The following is a 19,358-nucleotide window of genomic DNA, read 5'->3' on the forward strand; positions in this document are numbered from 1 at the left end:
TCCCAAAGGTGGGTATCAAGAGTCAAGACTATTATTCTAATTTGGAAAAAAAACATAGTAAAATTCTCTGTTTCCTTTTGCAGTTTAGATAAAATTGAGTAGAATCTCATTCTCATATTTGAATTGAACACTTAATCATTAAAGTATTATGAAAATTAAGTTAAGAAACACAATTCTTATCACTATTCCTTTACCCAAGATGTTCTCAAATGCTCAATGAGTTTTTTTTTTTTTGATAATTTGTGCTCAAATGCTTTATGAGTATGTTAATCTACAATTGTGCTACATCCTAACTGGTTCAATAGAAAAACCTCTAAACTCTCCCTTACAATGCCTGCTTCTTCTCTCCTTGGCAACAATGGTTTAACTTGAGATTATTAGCTCATTGTGTCTTACTTGTCAGTTATATGTCTTGAAATACATTTATGAGATTCAAAAATTTGAATCAAGAAAAGAAATTGAATATAAAACGGTATCTTTAGACTCCCAAACATGTCATGGAGACCACAAATACAATTGTACAAATTACAAAAACCAGCATTCATGTATCGAAGTTCAATTCTTGAGTCCTATCTTATTTGAGATGTAAATATACAAAGGCACATGTATCATGTAAACAAATAAAACAATGTTTATTCAAGAATTATTTCAATAAAAAACAGATATATGCTAAATAGGATAGAGTACACCTGGCTTTCTACTTTAAATCACCAATCTGAAAGTCTACCTGTTCCATACTTTTATCTACTTGTATCAGGTTTTCTTTGAAAGTTTGAATTGAAAACAAAACCGGGGCAGGAAATCCTCCTTAGCCCTAAACTCACAAATAGTGAGCATCTCTCTCACTATTAGTGAAGGCAAGTCCCTTGTTATGGTACGAGTCCCCTCAATGGAGAGTATTCGCTGCGCCAAAAAAAGGAAAAGAGAAAAAAAAAATGTTCAAACTCCTTGGAATTTGCAAATAAAAGCAAAGCCAACATTAGTGTCATCATAAAATTACTCTTGAATGGTATGCATTCTACAACATGAAGTTCCATCAAAAGGAAATTGAAACCCTTAGCTGAGCCTTCACTTGCTTTTGAGCAACTATTGTTGGCAACTGAAATGAGTTTATGATTCTTCAGATCATAGCTGATATTGCGAAGCATTATATTTGTATGTACTGACCTTTATGGGCTTCATAAACAAAACCAAAGATTTTAGCTTTCACTAGATAATATGGCCAACACGATACACAAATTCAGTTTCATGATTTTGAACAGAATTCATGGGCCAAGTTATAAAAATAAGAAAATATTGTGTTAGAATTAAGCTCTAGATAATAAGTACAAAATGCCAAATTAATTCCATAAGTGAATAACAAGACAAAAAAAAAAAAGAAATGATCTTTAAATAAAAACCATCTTTAAACAGAAGCTACAAAAAAAATTAATTAATCCACTCTTTCAGTTAAGCAGGATGCAAAAATTCCACTCTTTGAATATGCATTTCCCCCTTTTTTTGTGCCCTGGAAAGAGAAAAGGGCCGGGGGTTTGGGGGGGGGGGGGGGAGCTCCCCCCTCCCTTCCCCATCTGTCAATCATAAAAGAGTAGAAAGTTTGTATCCTTTCGAATGCATCAACTTCAAAACCAAACTTCATTCAAGCCATTTCAGGAAATGGAAAACGAGAAGAAATCTAAAGTAAAAGATGGAATTTGAGCAAAGGCTATAGTATAGTGAAAACTTCCCATTGAAACTTAACGTTGATTGAGAGAGAACTGAACTGAAGAAAACCCAAACCCTAACTGAAGCAGAGAGGAAAATCACCCCTACTGGAGCTCAACCTAATCTGCAACCAACAGGAAAAATGAGCCTTAAAATACACCATGCAAGCAAGAGAAATCAAACCCTTAAACAAAAAGAAAACAAAACCCTAAAAAGAGAATGCACTTACAAACCCTAAAACAAATTCAACCCGACCAGACCTGGAAAAAACGGGGTTGGGTCATGGGTCAACCCGCTAACCCGATTGTCAAGTCTAATTGGGACTATTTATGCATTGTTAGAAGTTTCCACTCTTTAATTTTTTTTTCTATTTAGTCTTTAGTCTTTATTGTTTATTCTTTAAATTGTTAAATGTTCAAGTTTTTTAATTTTATATTTGGAATTTTAAGGTTAATTCCTTTAATTTTGGCATTTTTCATGTAGTTTTTTTTTATTTTTTAAATTTTAGTTATTTTTTGGAATGACTCGAATTGACCCATGGGTCAACCCTAACCCGAAAATTTTGGGTTAGGGTCTAGCATTTGATAACCCAACCCGAACTCAACCCGAATTGTCTTGACCCAACCCGAACCCGACCCACCCAACCCAATTGCCAGGTATAAGTGTAAGGCAGCAAAGCGATCAACAGCTTGAGGAGTAAACCAGAGAGAACATTCCTAGATTTACTCCAATTCGGCTTATTGAGTGAACAATTTGGATGGACAAGCTGCCGAGGAGTGTTGACCAAGAGAGACAAAGGTGTTATGCAATGCTTGTTAGGAAGAAACGATGAGAGAGATAGTGAAAGGGCTTGAACCGGCTTTTCCGATGGAGTTTCCAGTGAGGAGACGAGAAGATGATAAGAAGGAAATGGAGGCAGGAGAGAAACTTCAAGGGAGGGTGGGGGAGGTACAAACTCGAGCGGCACGTCCGAATGGTGTTACACGTATAATATCATTTAATAGATTTCGCATGCTTGCTTTATGTCCGCTCGTGGGGATACCATTTATTAGCTATTGCATGGAAGTACATGTGATGCATCAAGTTGGGTGTCTCCAGGGTTCTGGTCAATAGTTTCGTTCAAGAAATAACTTAGAAACAAACTAATTGGATGACTGTATCTCTCACATTTATCAAGTCTTTGTGAAGTAAAATTTGGCAACTGTAAATAGCATCCCCACCCCTCCCCTGGAATCTGGTTCTCCTCCTCACAGACTGGTCCTCACACCCACCTTGATGCAGCCGTGCATTGGGGACATTTAGGGGTGGCAATTTTTCACTCAACCCGCTTATTTACTTGGCGGGTTGTCCGATCAACTTATCACCCAACCCGCCCATTTAAATGGGTTGGGTTGAGTTGGGTTGTGGATAATCATTGGGTTAACCATTACAAACATAAGTATTAATTCTTTAGCCTTTTTTTTTTAATTTTCTTCATTTGAATTAAATAATTTATAATTAATGCATTAATTTTCTATTAATTATTGACTAAAATTAGTTTTGTTTTGAATCAACACACTTTACCCAATATAAATCTAAATTAGTTTGACCCAAGCCTGGATTAGTTCAACGTAGTCTAACATGATCCAACATATATCGATTCGGGTCGACCCGAATCTGAAATATACCCCATACGGAGTGGTTTAGTACCGCTTGCTTTGCCTGCTTTGGATCGTCGTCCGATCCAATCACTATTCACACAAGACGACTCGACCCGACACAAGCCGATCCAGATTGACCTGAATCCGATACTGAACGGGTTGAGTGGGGTATGAATCCTAACCTACCTGCTTGCTTTGCCTGGTTTGGATCTTCCGGTCTGGATATCCGTACAACCTGACTCGAATCTGCCCCAGTCTAGTTTACTTCTCTTGACCCACTTCGGGCTAGTCGGTTCGGCTCCAAACCCGTGCACAAACCTGACATGAGTCGACCCAAGTCAATCCACCATTGATTGAATCGGCCCGGTTTGGTTCGGTTGAATTGAACTAATCTGATTGGGGTCTGGTCCAATAGAACTAAACTGGTCTGGTTGGGGTCTGGTCCCACTAGACTTATTAGGATCTAAGCGGTTCAACAACTTTTGATGTGATTAGCTCGAAGACGATCCAATTAGATAATTCAAGTTGGTCTGACCGGTTTGAACCTAAGTGGTTTGTCAAATCCAAAACTCGAACATAGTTAAATGGCTTTGTTGCTTGTGTAAAAATAACATGCATATAATGTGATTTGAACTTTCACCACTTATGTAAATAGAAACTACTATGATCACCAAACTATGACCAACTTATTTGTTAAGGAGTTAGTTTTTTATTTTAAGTACATAAATATAACATTTATGGGTTTGGGTGGGTTGGCAGGTTAAATGGGTTGGGTTGAAGCTCAACCCAAACCGAACCCAACCGAACCTGCCCAATTGCCACCGCTAGGGACATCTCCCCACGAATGAAAACCTACAAGAATAGGATATGTTTCTGATTCCTGTTTGAATCAAACAAACCAGGAATTGACCATTCTGATTTTGATTCCAATGGATTCTGATTTCGATTCCGACTGCAAACCAAACTGACCCTTATGGCATTCGACTGTAACTTCGAGTGGACTAATTTCGTATTGCAAATTGCAATAAAATCAGAAAGGTCCTTATGGGGAATGTGAAAAATTTTGCCAACCCTGACCGTTCAAATGATTTGATTCCTAGATAGCTAAATGTGATTTTTGACAGACCTACTTGATTGGAAGCAAAAAGGTTTTTCCTGTATAGAAATAGCGAACTTGGATATGCTCGAACACAAGACACTACCCGCACATATGGAGGCTTGTTGGTAGCATTTGTTGGGAGCAATCCGGTTTAGTAATAGCTTTATGCCTTAGTTTCAACTGTGGAACTTAGAGCTAAATGTGATTTCTGACGGGCTTAACTTGATTGGGTGTTAATGGGTCGGGTTGGGTTGGTTTCAGTGCTTGTATTCAATCGACTCGAACTGGTCAGGTTGCATATTCACCAAACTGAAATTGACCCACAATGGAGTAAAACCAACTCAAACTTGAAGGTTCAGTTTGGGTTGGTTTGTCGGTTTTCGGTTTGTCAAAGGGATGGTTAGATATTTCGTTTTTCAAACTATCAGCCAATAAAGGACAAATGAGCTTTTACCTTTGGATTCCGTGTAAAGCCTTAGAGAGTAGAATGATGAAGATTGCAACTTCAAAGAGAAAAAAATTGGGTCAAACTTTCCTTTGGAAAACTGCAACGTGTCCAAGACTCTATCACAAAAACTTGTTCTTAGTTTGGCAAGTTTAAAGGCTTGAGAATTTTTCTTGCAATACTTGTTGATTCCAAAAAGATAATAAATGAAGTCTGAAATAAAGTGTGGGTCTTTTAGTTTTTGAAATTGACTCAAATTATGACTTTTCCCTCATCCCATGTTTCTTATTCAGTGTAAAGTTTTCAACTAAAAAAATAGTCCCAAGACAGATCAATTCCCCATTTAGCTAATGTTGTTATGTTACTTAAAGCTAAATATATTTTCTAATGGCAGACTTGTTCATGTTAGCATACTTGAATTAGCTTCAAACAAAACTTGAATGTGTACTTTTGTTTATGCCCCCCTAATAAAACTGAACAAAGATTAGTTTGGGAGTGGATTAAAGACATTTTAGAAACAATAAATGATCCATGGCGCCTTATTGGTGATTTCAATTCCTTTAAGGCAAGTGATAACAAGAAAGGAGGGAGAGAGGTTATGGCGAGCCAACAAGGAATTCAACCAGCTCCTTTTTGATTGTAACCTAATGGAACTGGAAATGAAGGGTCTCCAATTCACATAGAAAAATAAATTCACTTGGGAGCGTTAGAACTAGACACTTGTTAACGATGAATGGAGGAAACTGTTCTCCAATAGCATTCTTCAAAAGTTACCATTCCTATCCTTGAATCACACCCCTCACATCCTTCAAATAGACCCTCTTCAATCTAAAGGTCCGAGACCTTTTAGATTCAAACAAATGTGGTGCTTAGATCCTACTTTACAAGAGGTCATCAATAAAGCTTGGAATTTAGAATGCTCTGGATCTAAAGCAATCCAATTTGTAAAGAAGAGAAATAACAATGTGACAAAGCTGGAAATTTGGAATGAAAAGCACTTCGGAAATACTTTTAAGAAAAAACAAAACATTCTTACTTCTCTTGGAAGTGGCTTTGCAAAAACAATTAAATAATATTCTTACTAAAGAAGAAGCATATTGGGTCCAAAAATCAAGAATCGAGTGGGTTAAGCTTGGGTATAAAGATAACAAGTTTTTCAACACTTCAACTACTATAAGAAAATCCATAAATAGAATTATTGCCATTAAAAATGATGAGGGTGAAAGAATAGAAGATCAAGAGGGAATATCATGTTTCTTCAATGATAAATTTAAGCAGAGACTTCAAATAGAACGAACAAGAGGAATGGAGGAGTTTATTGAGGAAATCAATATCTGTATAACTGAGGATAAAAACATATCAATTACTAAGGAGGTCTCTAAAGAGGAAATCGTCGAGGCTCATAAATCAATCAAAGACCTTTAAGCTCCTAGGCGGATGGTCTTAATGCCTTTTTTCTTTCAAAAAATTTTGGGATGTCACAAAAGATTTTGTCTGTAAAGATGTAAGGGCTTTCTTCCATTCTGGGAAATTGTGTCGAATATATGGGCAATTGATATTGTCTCGTCATAAAGGTGATGGGTTATGTTCATTTTAGTCATGTGCACCATTAAGCCTATGAGCTTCTAAAGGAGTTCTTTCCTTTTCTAGGCCTCCTCCCAACTCCCAAGTCCCAACTGGTGGCAAAATATTATTATCTTTCTTTCCTCCTTCATTAATGAATTTGATTTTCTCACCCAATAAAAATATCTCCCATGTCTTTCAAACTTGGGCCCCATTCGCTTTTCAGTAAGTTACTTACCTGGGTAAATGCATTTACATGGATAAGTGTTTCCTAGGAAAGACTTATCCGAGTAAGTGCATTTACCCATGTTCTTTTATTTCCCAAATAAATATGGCAATGACCATTTTAGCCATAAAATTCCATTATTAAAAGGGGCGATTTTGTTGCATTCAAGTGTTGCCAACTTTTCCCTCAGGTGGGAAAGTTATTTATCCACCTAGGAGATGGGTATCACTTATTCGAGTAAGTGATACCCAAGAAAATAAACTTTTCTTAGTCCCCACATAAATCTAAAAAAAGAACATAGGATTCTTGGTTAATAGGATTTTGATTCCCATTGACCAACTTTCTCCCCTTTTCAAAATCCAGAAAAAGAATGTCACCTTAGGCTATGTTTGGTTTGAAGGAAAAGGTAAGAAAAGGAAGGGAAATGTAGGGAAATCTTTATAAACCTTTTATAGGCTTTCTTGCATTTCCTTTCCTTTCCCTACCTTTTCCTTCAAACCAAAGACAACCTTACTTTCACATATGATGTAATAGGAAATGCACATGGTCGGTTGGTTCCCACTTTTTCTCTGTCCGTCGTTGCAAATTCTAATTTTCAAATTGAGATAAATAAATGACACCACATTTTTATTTAAATAGTAATAAATAATAATTTTTTTTTCTAACAAGTAACAATAATAAATAACACTATTAATTTATGAGTGGAGAATCAATAATTTGTCAAAAATAGTATTTTATTAGGGTAAATTACAAAGACCCCCCCCTTTTACTACGGGGTCAGTGACAAAGTCCCCTTGTACTTTTTTTTTGCGACAAAGACCCCCTGAACTTTAGCCATTAGACAAAGACCCCCTTGGCCATTAAGTCAGATGACGAAAAGCGTTAAATTACCAAAATACCCCACTAAACTTTTTCTTGCCTTTTTTCTCTTAAAACCTATTTAACCTAGGAAACATAAAATATATAAATCTGGTCTTATGGGTCAGTAATTGTTTTCTTTCTTTTTGAGTTTCACTTCACATACCATGATTATGGCCTTGATGTGGTCTTTGGTTAAGTCTTCTAATTCATCCTTTTTCCCATTTTTGTTATAAAAGGGGTCCCCTTTATTCCGTTAATGTTCCCTATTGAATGTTTAAAAATTGTTATTTTTATGCCATTTCACCTAACTTCAATGGAGAACACAATGAACATTATAAAAAAGGTAGTTTGGACATTTAAAAAACTTTAAATAGTTGGATGAACTTTTTTTCCAAGTTAATTGACGAAACATTAACGAAAGGGGGTTTTTGTCTAACGACTAAAGTTCAGGGGTCTTTGTCGCAAAAAAAAAAAAACTTACCCTATAATAGGAGTCATTAACCCTATAATATAAGAGGGTCTTTGTAATTTACCCTACGATTTATTTCAGGGGAGATATTCCAAATGTAAGGTCGAACGGTGCGAGCACTGAATTGTCCTGACAGAAGCTGAACTCTGATGGATGTCGAGAAGGCTGAATTGAATTTGATGCCAAAAAAGCGCGCCTTACGCAAGGCCCCACAGAACATCTCCCATGCAAGATGTTTCCAATGCACAGTGAGATGTGCATGTAGGGCGCCAATCTGGATTAGGCTGGAGTCTTCACTCGTAATTCATTACGTAGCGCCCCACTAGTGCCGGAGATGTTCCCAACACACGGTTGGGATGTGATGTGGGGCGTTGTGGCGGGGGCGCTGATGTGAACTCGTAAATCTGATGCGCACTGACCACTGAGCGGAATATTGGGAAGAAAATTCCAAAACGACAGTTTACTGTGTTAGTTTTCATTTTTATATATCCTTTCCCTTCGTCTCGTCTTGGGGAGTATAACAAGTGAGCTTGCCGCTGGACACACAGATACACACTCATCGGCCCTGTCGATCTCCGCTCTCTTTCTCTCTGGTTTCTCTTCCATTTCGTATACCGATTCCTCGAAGGTTTCCATTTATTTGCTCTCCAGACCATCTAAAGCTATCACCTTTCATGGCTTCTGCAGTGCTCATCTCTCAATCTCAGCCCTTTTACTGTGAAACCCATTTCAGAGCCCATAGACCGCAGGTCGCTTTCACATCTGTTTCACTCAAGAACACCAGTTTTCAATACAAGGTTCTAAGAGAGAGCAGCTTTGGTGATGGGCGGGCGGAGACACAGACACCCTTTACGAGTGTTATTGTTTCTGCAACTAAGGCTGAGAAGCCGAAGAAAAGCTATCCGGGCGAAACCAAAGGTTTTGTGGAGGAAATGCGGTTTGTTGCGATGAAGTTGCATACCAAGGATCAAGCTAAAGAAGGTGAGAAGGAACTGGAGGGTAAGCTCATAGCGGAATGGGAACCTACCATTGAAGGATATCTCAGGTTTCTTGTGGACAGTAAGTTGGTTTATGATACGTTCGACTCGATCGTCCAAAAAGCAGCATATGCTTCATGTAAGCTGTAACCCTGCTTTCCTTCTGAAATTTCTTCAGTGACTCATCTGTTGTTTGGTTTATGTATATTGCATGTATATGCGTTTGGTTTAGTTCTGAAAGAAAAATTGCTTCTTGTACCAAGTGTTCAAAAAGATAATTCTAGATTAATTCTGCTTCCTTTGGGTGTTTCGAATACAATTCATTTGTTCTCTGTTAAATATTGGGATTGCTTGATTCTGGGTTTTGTCCTGACTTGGGGTTGGATCTTTATTTGAAAATTGTTAGAGATCAATTCTTCTCAATGTTCATTGTAAGAGTGGATTAGTTTCGACTTTCGATCAATCATCATTGCCTTAAGGATATCGATCACAGAACTAGAGAGGTATGGATGAAGTGGAGATGTACTATTGGGGGTGTTACATGATCAACAGGTATGGATCAAACTGAAGAGGAGTTTCTAGCCATACTTCATGCTGCAAAATGTTGGGTTTGTTACATCGAGAGCCTTTGACCTAAATTATATATCTCACCTATAATGTTACTGTTCTTTGTTGGACTTCCTAACTATTACAGTTGACTCCTATTTTATCACATATAGGCCACTGACTACCATTTAGGCTGTGTTTGATTTGAAGGGAAAGGTAGGAAAAGGAAGGTGAAATTAGGGAAACCTATTTGTTTTTCCTTCAAACCAAACACAGCCTTAAGTTTACAAGAACGATTTCCTTTTTGATTTCGTCTTCATGGTCTTGCCACTCAAACATCTCAACATCCTCTTCTTTATTAAAGAATGATGCTTATTCAAGATGTTTCTTGATTGTCCAGCATTCTGCTCCATAAAGTATCAGGTGGCCTCGAAGCTATATTGAGGAATTCCTTATCAGTTCAACTTGGAATATATATCAAATAGATAATACTCTGAAAAAGCATCCTAACTTCATCCACCCAGCACTAACTATACTGAAAACATTTCCCTCACTGTTTCACTTCCTGTGTATTGTTTAACTGGATATGTTGATGATCACTTTGAGAATCTATTGGCCATCAATTGAGCTCTTCCAAGTTTGAACTTTTTCTTGGGAATTTAATATTCGGAAGACAGTAGAAAATGAAAACAGTGAAAAAGAAAACAGTGAAAATGAAATTCAACTTAGGAGCTTATAGGTTGTTCTGAAAAGATTCAACCTCTTCAATAGCATGAGACATTTGTTATATAATGGGTGTTGCTTAAATAGATGTAGTTTTGAGGTCTATTTGATGAGCTTTTCAATGTTTCTGAATGATTTAGAAATAGGATATCTTCTTAATGTTTAAATAGATATGCAGTCAATAAAGGTACACCATGATGAAGGTTTTTTTTTTTTTCAGTTCTTGAACTTGTATGCAAAAGTTGGTAGCTGCACATCAAAGCTTTTTCTCTGAATGTGTAACTAAACGTTTAAATTTGGACCTTTGCCAAATACTCATTTTGATTTCATGATCTGGATCATGGTTAATTATTGAAAACTCAAGTGACATGGACCATTTTTGGAAGCAAGTTCCAAATTAAGCTATTCCTGAATTGGTTTCATGAAGATCTTCTCAGATTGTGTCATTGTGAAGCATATTGACTTCAGAGAACTGTGAAATAGGTGGTTATGGTTGGATAGATCTAGAGGGGCGATAAGAAATTAGGTTTTACTAGGTGAACTATGTCCCTCAAAAAATTTAGAAATGAACATTATCTCCAACAGTCAAAATTCCACACAGGAGTTGCATCTTGCTGTGCAGGTCAAGCCTGGGTGAATGATGATGCCTAGTGCATGCATGGAATTAATCTTAACAGTAAGGAGGCATTCTAGTTCCTAGTTCTAGAAATAGATTAAACCTAAATGTTTGTGAATTTTGTTTATTAGTCTTTCTATTTAGTGATTTTAAGCAAAAATCAATCTTCTCAATGCTTGGTTGTAGATGCTGAGTTTAGAAATACTGGTTTGGAAAGGTCAGAGAAATTGGCTAAAGATTTGGAGTGGTTCAAGAAGCAAGGCCATGTCATTCCAGAACCATCACCTCCTGGGGTCTCTTATGCTTGCTATCTTAAAGACTTATCAGAGAAGGATCCCCAAGCATTCCTTTGTCACTTTTACAATGTCTACTTTGCTCACACTGCTGGGGGGAGAATGATAGGTAAAAAGGTAATGATCATGAACTGGAAATGTACCAAACCCTGATCAAGCATGCATTCATGTGATCATACTCTTCTCCATGGTTTGACACACTGAGGTGGCTATCCAAAATGGGTTTCCTGTTTCTCCACACCCCCTCATTCCATTTTGGCATGCCTTGGTCCTATAACCCTTTGCCACTTGCAAAAGGAGTTGCTTATCTTCACCCATAGTCCCATACTACTAATAAGGTAATAAGTTCAAAATTCTTGATTGCTATTATTTACTGGAGAGGGTGAAAAACATGGCAGCCTGATGCTGATGTGGAAGGAAACTATATGGTTGGTTGACCTGGGGCCCCTTGTGAGATAAATGTTTTGGATCAGACATTTCACCCATCTGGATGAGTGGCTGCAGCCTTCATGCTGGCAGCTATGTAACAGATTAACTTCTATAACTTTCTGTTTTCCTTCCCTCTCATATTGACCCTTCAAAGACCTTTTTTTGGTCTGTAGATAATACATAAAAAACATGCATCCAAGATTATATGTCCTTGTAATAAACTCTTTTCATCCATTCTCTTTTTAGGTCGCTGAGAAGATACTCAACAACAAGGAGTTGGAATTATACAAGTGGGATGGTGATCTTTCTGAGCTTTTGCAGAATGTGAGAGAGAAGCTCAACAAAGTTGCTGAGGTAAGTTCTTTGATACCATCCTTAATTTTTCTGTCAATTACCTTTTGTATGTTATAGTTGGGAAATTTTTATACTAACAAACCATACATGTTATTTAGAGCAAATATATATACAAGTTATATACAATTCTAGCTCTAGTCTATATATTTACCAAATGTTCCTGGTTTTACTCAGGGCTGGTCTAGAGAAGAGAAAAACCATTGTTTGGAAGAAACTGAAAGATCGTTTCAGTACTCTGGAGAGATCCTGCATTTGATATTATCATGATCTGCAAATCCATTCAACATTTCTGCTATCAGGATTATGTGCATGTAATATGATGGCGCCAGCTTTAGTATTCAGTCATTTGATCTGACTGACCTAGTAGCATGTGAGGTTTCTGGTTGGCATGATTTAACCAGTTAAGCATTTTAAATTTTCACTGAAGAATCGCACTGAGCCCACTGTTTCTGTATCTGGGATTGGCATGTTCAACTCTACCCATTAATGATTAATTGTTTCTGTAAAAAGCTGCATGTTCCAGTGTTCCAAAGCATTTGTGTCCAATCAATTAATGCATTCCAGTGAGTAGTATATCATGAACTTGGATGGAACTTTCAGGAAGACTATAGAGGGTTCATCCGAAGCTGCAATTGGAGGCCTTTTGTGCAGATCTAATGGTAACTTGGCTTGGGTTCTTAGTGGTCCTTACAAGGTAGATGACACAACGGAAGCAGAGACTCAAGCTCTCCTTGAAGGCCTAGTAGAGTGAAAGAATAAGGTAAAGTAATTGTTAACTTACGGATTTACAACATCCTGATACTATCTAGATAGACTCACCAACAGATCTGTGATGGGTATTAGGGTATATGCAGGCAAGAAACTGATATTTAAATTAAGGTAGATGATGGGTTTGGGACACTCAAATAATGAGAATTAGGAGCTGAGTGGTATCCTTTTGACCTATGACAGCTAGGGGTGTAAACGGTATTCGAAAATTCGATATTCAACATAATCGAATCGAACTCGGATAATTTGAATATTTAATCGGTCGAATTTGGATATCCTATTCGTACCGGATAGTTAATCGGATTCGAATTCGGATATGACCTGATTCGATTCGATAAATATCCGAATTTGACCGATTATTTAATTCTTATATATAATATATAAAATATTATATATAATAATTAAGTTATATAAATAATTTATAGATTTATATACTTTATATCAATAAAATAATTATTTTATATATTTATTAATTATCTAAAATAATTAATTAATCGAATTCGAATCGAATTGAATATTCGAATATTTAATTGGATTCGAATTTGAATATTAATTTTCAATATCCGTCGGATATTGAATCGAATTCAGATATCGGATATTACTGATCCGATTCGAATTCTATCCGTTTACACCCTAATGACAGCTATAATGGCACTTCACTGCTAGTTCTACTCAGTTGCATTCATGCTGCTTAGCAGTTTCAGCAATTTCAGGTATCTTCAAGCATTTTTAAAGTAGGACGGTTGGGAAGATAATAAGCAACCATTGTCAAACTATTGCAATGACATCTGAAACTACAGTGCAGCCTAGGTATTAATCCTTTTAATATCAAGTAGAAACTTCACTTGGAAAAATACAAAAGATCAAATGGATACACCATGATCTTGTTGAAACAAAATCTTTTGTCATAGATCCTTCACTAAATAATCTCTCACCCAAAATGATCTCATTATTTATCACCTAAAGCTTGAGGGGTCATATATAACATAGATATAAAACAACCCAGCAATATATTCCTGACAAAATGTTAACTCGAGAGAAGGTCGTTAGATAACAAAATGGTATTGTAAGGAGTGAGTATAATATGGTGGGCTCGGATTAGCTGGGAGTGATGGGTCTCCCAGGATTGGATTTCAAAAATAAACTTGAATTTAATGGTGACTCCATACCATTCGACCTAGACAAGGTAGACAAATATGGGTAAGATGAGATAGAGAGAGGGAAGGGGTTGGGCACCCCTTTCTCTGGTTAGTGTGAACACCATAATCCCTACTCCCGTAGAAGATGTATTGGAGACTCGGACCCTCTAATAGCTCGAAAGAGTGCTCTCTTCTGCATTCCCAGACCAATCCCCTTTTGGACGCGGGGACTTGAGCAAAAGGATAAGAAATTGCTTCCTCACCCTTTTTCTATCAGAGCCCCCACCTTCGGACTCAACTGAATGGTTTGAAAAGAGAGGAAGTGTAAACCTCTCAAACTCCAGAGAACCCCCAAGCCTAAAAAAAAAAGAAAAAAAAACCAAGAAGCAAGAACAACAACTACAAATAATAACAGAGGGATGACTAGCAAATAAATGGAGAATGCATGATTAGAACTACAGTCGAAACTCTAAATGCAGATATGAGGTAATCGAACTATACCTCTTATGGCATGAAATGAGAAACGGTAATTCATGTAAAACTAAATTTTGATGGAAGTAGTTAAGGCAATCTTGGCCCTTCAGGTATAGGAGGGATTTTGATAGATAAGGATGGTAATATCTTAGCCTTGTACTCAGGTCCAGTGGGAAGAGGAGACTCAAATAGGGCTAAGTTGTTGGCAGCTTTACAAGGTATTCAGATTACTAATCAATTTGGTGTTGAGAACCTTCAAATTGAAGGTGACTCCAAGGTTGTTGTAAGGTGGTTAACAGATTCAAGCTCAATCATTTGGTGCTACGAGAACCTCTCAAAGAAGGCCAGTTGGTTATTGAAAAACATGAATGTTAGTATATAGTGGGTTGGCAGGTCTACAAACGCTATGGAAGATTATCTTGCTAAACAAGGGGTTTTGAGGGAGTATTTTGTTGGAAGGGTTTATGGATGACTGAACAATGCTAGATGGTTGGGCAAATTTTCAAAAATTTTTTAATCCTTCTGGGAATCAAATTCCTTATGTTTTGAAGAATTGCATTTTTCTAGGTCGTTCTTGTACTGAACCAAAATAGATTTGAAACCAAACTAAGAGGGAGATGTGTACCCGATACGGATACCATAAACCTAGATCCCAAGGTTGAAATTTATGCCCAAATCAGTCATAAAACCAACCTCTACTGAAGATGGCACAGTGTATAGGTGCAGTTGATTCAACAACACAATTTTCAGCAAAACTGCAACCCAACTACTTGGATCGAACTAGGGAAGGTGAGCCTGAAATTCTTCTAATTTTTTCTTGCAAAAATAAGAAGAAAACTTATCTCTATCAGTCCCTGAAAGCCTAATTTGGATCTTGACTCTATTAAGAGATAATCTTTATCCACTTAAGAGGATGGGTGCTCTATACACATTTCCAAACCCATATTCAACCCATAGCAATTGTCATGTGACAATTTATTTAATCTTATTAATTATGGGCCTTAGGCACATTTACCTTAAAGGCTCATGTCTCAAGACGTTGCATGGCCACTTTAGGCCTAATATTATATAGCGTGGAACCCTACAATGACCTCACATAAGTCCACATGGGTTTGGCCTAGCCTTTGTGAAAAGGCTTGGCGGAATTCACTACTAAACACAATGAACCCCTGAAGCCTAAGCACATCACTATCCCAACATTTACACTTAAATGATCATTGAATTCAACCATCTTATGAAGACCCAAGGATAATGGATTTAAGTAAGATAAAACCCATCAGGTAATCAACCCTTAATAGTCTCTTACACTTAACCTCTCGGCCCATAATGATCAAACACTGCCCGATAGGAAATGACTTATCCCCTGGCTGCAAGGTGTAGTGTCACACTCTTTGCTCGGATGGATCCCGAGAATTAAAACCTTTTGCAAACATTTTTTCATAAAAAAATAATATATACACATGATAAATATATTTTGCAAAATCAAATTTCAAAGCACTGTTGAAATTCACTGCCGATAGTTCATGTTTCCATTAGAGAGAGTGTAAACCCTATCATTCACTTTGTTTGACAAAGGGGTCGATCCTATCACTATGGTCACCCACTTAGGTGAATTATCAGACTACCCTAACATACGTAGGTTTCGACCCTTGGTGGATCTCACTGATTGGCATATCAAAGATAGCCCAATTCAACACCTAGTGTAGTACCATAATCAAATTTGGGGTTATGTGTAACTTTTTAGTTTTGACTATCAATCTCCAAGGTCTAGGGCATAACTGGAAAATGGACCGGGTTTAGTTGAGACAAGCTGCTCGACTTCTTTGGTAGCACACCGATCTCAGTCTTGGTAGGATAAACTCACCAAGTCTATCCAATGGTTGAAAACATTCTAAATTAACACGAGTCTCATAAGTGTCCAGTTTAAGGGATAAATATACAAAAACATACCAATATTAATAAGAAACAATAATATACTTTATCCATTTACAATAAATGTACCTGTACATCAATTTGATTGGAGCTAAGGGACCTGGATTTGGCACAACATACATAGAGCACTCATTAGTAGCAAAACTCGAAAGGACATAGTTACTTGGAGTTTGCTGGTTTGGAAGGGGAGTGCAAGGGTATTAGTGTGGTCTGTCGTGCCCGTTTTGGAGAGTGGGGTTCGCCTATCTCCTTGGCTTGATTCTAAAGAGAGTGGCTTCCTATCTCTTGTGTTAAAAGTGATTCCTTCTTTCACCCTTTTGTTTATCCCTCTCTATTGTACCACCATCTTGTCATTGAGAGGTCTCAGGAAATTGCTTACACACTTCTTGATCAATAAAAATATTTGGTGATGGCCCTTCTGAATGTGAGCGAGGGTTTCCAACTCCAAGAGTTTGACTATGCTCCACTTTGTTGATTGTCACTCCTCTGTCAAGTCGAGAGAGAGTATTGCTTCCATTTGTAGCTTCTACTTCTCCTTTAAACAACAACTCCAGAATTAGAGTTGCCTCAAGCTCTTCCTTAGATGAAAACTCATCCCCAACACTGCCTAGGATGGACTTGTGTTCAAAATCTTCATCACTTTCGACTTCCTCCAAACTACATGCTACCTAGTCTTATGAGGGCTACCTTTCCTCGAGTCAATTTCTAGTGTACCTTGGATTTGGCCGATCCTATGAGGGCTACCTTGTAATCTTGATCTATAGTGTATATGATTTTCACTCTTTAAGGGAGGTCTCACCTCGTGCCTCTCAGTCAGATGATTGTAATAGTTCTCATATTGCCTTAACAAAATTCTTCTTCAATTATAAAAAAAAAGAATAGATCTTTTATGAATCAGAAATTAAAAAAAAGGGTAGACAGAGAATTCTTCTTTTCAACACAAATGCTTTGTTTTCTTGGATCTTGGAATAAAAACAAGTAGAGAAGCAATGACGGTGGATGTGGCATCACCACCACTCTTGCTTTTCATATCTATAATATGAGGAAGCAGTATTCACTATTCAGAGGAGTTCAGATTCATGTGTAACTGATACTTCATGTGCTCTTCCATGCTGTTGCTACTTTGAGACCACGTAACTGTCTAATCATGTGGCGGTGTTTATTTTTATGAATTCTGTTTCCACATGCTTAGTGGAATTCCTCTGAAATCATTTTGTCGGCTAAGTCGATGATTGTTCCTTCCGAAGCTTCAAATGGTTGTTGCTTTGGAAGTTTGCTACTCAAGATAGGGCTTCCAATGGGTTGGGTTTTGGTAGAACCAACATCAAATTGATTATTATTACTATGGACAAATTCATAGACCCGGAACTGAAAAGTAGAAGTATTTATTTAAAGAATAAGTTAAAATTTGAATTTCGATAATATAACCTTAATAAAATTTACAGAAAATGATTATTATTGATATATTAATAAATTAAACATTTTAACTAATATTATCTATGAGAATTGGCATTTATAACATAAAATATGGTAAAAGATATTGGAGAATTAAGAAAATCTTGTACATACTTTATAAAACAATTGGTTCCGGGTATGAATTGGTTCAGGACAGGGAATACCATGCACCGACCCAATTATTATTTGAGACAAAATCATGGAACCAGAACCGTTATAATTCTAGAATTATAAACGGTTCTGATCTGTTTGTATTCATCGGGCAAATGTGACCCACTGGCTGCCCTAATTCTAGACTAAGGATCATGGGAAGACAGGAGCTGCAATAAGTCTGGTATTTCTTTTCCTTCTCCACGGGGATTTGCTTTTCTTGGTTGTGACCTTTTCAACGCATTGCCAATGTTGAAACCTTTGCTGTTGTAGGGTATGATTGTATAGTGGGATGTTGATTTTGGACCCAAACAAATCGATAAGTACTTCCACAAAATGACAAGTATGCCAATGTGTGTGCATTATTAGTAATTGGCATTGTCAACTGCAGTATAAAGAATGACCTTAGGGCTTGTAAGCCAACATTTTTTTTATATGCCAAAATTTTTTATATGCTAACATTTCCTTTTTGTTGTTTCTATTGTCAATTTTTTTTTGTGTTGTTTTCTTAAACTAATCCGAGACATCTTCAAGCATTGACACTTGTAAGAGGTTATGTCGACGCAAATTATTCAAGTATTTGAGGCGGTGTGTAATAGAGCGCCTTGGCGTTACATATGCAGGAACACAGGATTAGAGGGTGAAGTATCTCAGTTTTCACTGCAGAGTGACATTTTGTTTCATAAAGGCATTTTCAAAGGCTGGTTTCTAAAGTCTTAGAGAAGAAGATTACCAAACTGTTAGGCCAATTCTTTATCACAAATGGTTTGGAATATGGTTCGAGGGGATTTTGCTGTACATCTGTTGAACACCTTTCGTCGGGAATATTATTTGTTGTTGAAGTTTTTGCGACTCAAAACTAATTGAGTGGTTAATCATGCTCTATTTAGTAGGTTTTTGCCCGTTATGGTAATGTATCAGAACATATGTTGTATATTGTATATTGTTTTTTAGAATTTTGATGAATTAAATATGCAGTTCAATTTGAAGCTAACTTTATTTTATTAACAGACAAGAAGGAAATCATCTCCAATTTTGGAAGATGCAAAATCTTCAATTATTGTGATTTTCTTCACCACGATCTCATTGGGCTTTATTTCTGTTGCGTCTTGCAGTGAAGATATTACTCGAGCTATTATCTTTACCTTAATGGACATAAGTGATTCTGAACTGGGTGAGCCGCTTACACTGTTTCTGTATATGCCTTGGTTTCCTTTACCTTTGGAAGCAGGTAAGTGAATTTAATCATTGGTTTCGTTTTCTAATTTTATGTTGTCCTTGGTTTCCTTTGTTTTATAGGAAAGTTTGAGGCAACAACTATGGTATCCATGATATTCAATGAGGGAATCAAGAAATATTTTGATATGACCCTTCTTTCTTGTGCCTATGCTAGAACTAGGGAAAGTACTCACGGTCATGTATCTTTTTTTGGTCACACCTATAGATTACTTTTAGCATTCAAAGCTGTTGACAATATGTTTTGATACAAGTTTAG

At 37.0% G+C, this 19,358-nt stretch overlaps 1 protein-coding gene across 1 annotated transcript; it reads left to right on the plus strand.

Annotated features, from left to right (window-relative positions):
* The first annotated feature begins 8,517 nt into the window (after positions 1–8,517).
* Positions 8,518–12,460, plus strand: LOC148803694 (heme oxygenase 1, chloroplastic-like). The gene is made up of 4 exons (XM_088892331.1): positions 8,518–9,123; positions 11,056–11,279; positions 11,838–11,945; positions 12,120–12,460. The coding sequence occupies exons 1-4, from the start codon at positions 8,682–8,684 to the stop codon at positions 12,210–12,212; spliced, it is 867 nt and encodes a 288-aa protein (XP_088748457.1). The 5' UTR covers positions 8,518–8,681; the 3' UTR covers positions 12,213–12,460.
* The last annotated feature ends 6,898 nt before the right edge of the window (positions 12,461–19,358 follow it).

Source organism: Nelumbo nucifera, chromosome 1 (assembly GCF_055504915.1).
Source record: "Nelumbo nucifera cultivar China Antique chromosome 1, China Antique-T2T, whole genome shotgun sequence".
NCBI lineage: Eukaryota > Viridiplantae > Streptophyta > Magnoliopsida > Proteales > Nelumbonaceae > Nelumbo > Nelumbo nucifera.